We start from the raw sequence: 2,500 nt of genomic DNA on the forward strand, positions 1-2,500 counted from the left end.
AACTCTCATCCAAAGCTCAGCGGGAGTACATTATTCCAGATTCGTTAGACAGTGTTCTCTCTAGGTTGAAAACAGACGATTCTTCCCCAGAGTTCAAGGGGCTTTCAACAAAATTCGATAAATCTCTCAAACAAAATGGTCTTTCTTCAAAAACCTCAAGAGATTCTAAACTGAATGGTCTTCCACTGGAGGCATTTCCCATGGATTTGAATGTCCTTTCTCCAGAGCCAAGTGATTCTTCTCAGGATGTCAGAGGTCCTTCTCCAGAGTCAAATGGTTCCTCCCTGGATGTGGATATTCTGTCTCCAGAGCCTAGTGATTCTTGCTCCCAGCTGGAATGTCTCTCTCTACACCCAAGTGATTCTTCCATGGATATAGATTACCTCCCAAAGCTGCATCCATCTTCCCCAAATATCAATGATCCTTCTGCAGAACCTAGTGATTCTGGCCCTGGATGGAATGGCCTTTCTCCCGTGCTGAGTGCTCCCTCCCCCAAAGTGAATGGTCTTTTCCGAAAGTTGAGCGACTCTTTACCAAAACAGAATAGTGTGTCTGTTAAGATGTGCAATTCTTCCATTCAGCTGAGCTCATTTGGAGGGCAGACCTGTAAAGTCTTGCTGAAACCGGTAAAGGAAGAAGTGGGAGGCGAAGATGGAGTTGGAGGAGATAAATGTGAAAGTGAAGATGGAGGTGGAGGTAGAGGAGATGAAGAGGGATATGTAGGAGTACTAGGAAATGGAAACATAGTTAAAGATAATGGAAAGCAAGATGGAGAAAGAGTAGGTACAGTAAGAGGAGAAGATGCAGAGTTAGTAAAATCATCAGGAATAGGAAGAGGAGACATAGGGAAAGAGCAAGGAAGAAAAGGAATAAAAAGAAAAAGAAAAGGAAAAGATGGAGGAGGAGTTGGTGTAAAAGTGAATGTAGAAAAATGGGAAGGAGAAGGAGGAAGTAGAGTGGAAGGAGGAGGAAAAATAGAAAAAGATATAGGATTAGGAGTAAGTGAAGAAAGTTTAGAACGATTAAGAAGGGAAGGAGGAATAGGAAAGGGGGAAAAAGAAAGATGTGTTAGAACTGGAATAGGAAAAAGAGAAGGAGCAGGAGCTGGAGCAGGAGTAGGGGAAGGATTTGGGAAAGGGGAAGGAGCAGTTGTAAGAGTAGGATTAGGAAGAGGGGAGGGAATAGCAGGAGTTAGAATAGGAAGTGGGGAAGGACGAGGAAAAGGGAGGGGAATGGGACAGAAGATAGAAATACTAAGTCTAGGAGTTGGGGGGAAGAAAGTTAAAGTAGGAGGAGTTGGGTCTGATGGGGGAGGAACAGGGATCGGCATAAGAAAAGTCATGGGAGGAGGGACACTTGTAGGGAAAGTAGGAGGAGGAGGAAAGTCTGACAGTGGGGTTAGTGTCCTTAGCAACAAGTTCATAAGAGTTCTCCTGAAGAATGTACCTAAATCGCAGATCATGCAGAAGACTGAGGATTCTGTCAAACACACGGCAAATAAGCCAGGAGACGGGGCCTACAAACTGCTGCTTCTGCCCAATCCAGCTGGACCAAAACCAGTGCCCTTGGCTGTTCCCAAAGAAAACTTGAATACTCTTCCATTTAAAATGACTGCCTTTCGGTCATATAACCAAAATGACGTGGGTACGGAGCAGCATCCATCAGCAGATGCGACAAGAGGGACCCAACCAGAGACTCGAAAGGAAGGTGCAACTAAGGTCCTGTGTGTTTCTGGTAGTAAACCATCTGGTAACACTGACCAGAGTTTGAGGGATGATAGTACAGCAGGTAGGCTCCAGGTCAGTAGTGAGAACATGCCTAGGTCCTCTGCTCTTAACTACCCAGATTCCTCAGGACTTCAGGTCAAACAGAAGAATTTAAGTCCATTGAAAAAACCTTGTGATAAAAGTCTCAGTAATGAAGATGCAGAGTTCTTACGAGACCTTGAAGAATCAGCTTTTTCTGTTCAGGAACCAGATGGACCTGAGTTGGAAAGTCCCTGTCAGGAATCAGTCAAGGATAAGAAAAAGGAAGCCAAGAAGGTTGGAGAAGATGCTGTCATAAATATGGAAACTGCCAAGAAACCCAGAATAACTGTGAAGAAGGTGTCTTCCTTGATGAGACAGCCAAGTACAGAGAGTGAGACGCCACACATCAGAGATGAAGTCGACATGCTAAGTGCTGCATCCATTATGAAAGAGGATAACCAGCTGAAACACAGTGTGGATTATGTTGCAGGACTTGAAACGATGTATGGAGTGATACTCAGTTGTATTGGAATAGAGAAACTTAACCAATACTTACAGTGGTTGAAAGAGGGGAGAATGCCAGACGACCCACTATTTCAGACGTGGGAGAAAGCAAAAAGAATGGTTGAAGAAGCTAAAGCAGAAATGGAGACATCCAACCCTAGTAGTAGCCAAGATGTTGATGGGAACCATGACATGCTGGTACCTTTGATGGAGGTGGATGAGGCAGAAGCGAAGTACCTGTATGTTCC

General features: G+C 44.5%; 1 protein-coding gene across 1 annotated transcript in view; it reads left to right on the plus strand.

Annotated features, from left to right (window-relative positions):
• Positions 1 to 2,500, plus strand: part of LOC113802215 (uncharacterized) — a 27,790-nt gene that overhangs the window by 24,838 nt on the left and 452 nt on the right. The window contains exon 3 of the mRNA XM_070117635.1: positions 1 to 2,500. This exon is cut by the window's left edge and continues 786 nt beyond it; it is cut by the window's right edge and continues 452 nt beyond it. Coding sequence (XP_069973736.1) covers positions 1 to 2,500 — 2,500 coding nt within the window.

The sequence above is a fragment of the Penaeus vannamei genome, chromosome 41 (assembly GCF_042767895.1).
Source record: "Penaeus vannamei isolate JL-2024 chromosome 41, ASM4276789v1, whole genome shotgun sequence".
In the NCBI taxonomy this organism is placed as follows: Eukaryota; Metazoa; Arthropoda; class Malacostraca; order Decapoda; family Penaeidae; genus Penaeus; species Penaeus vannamei.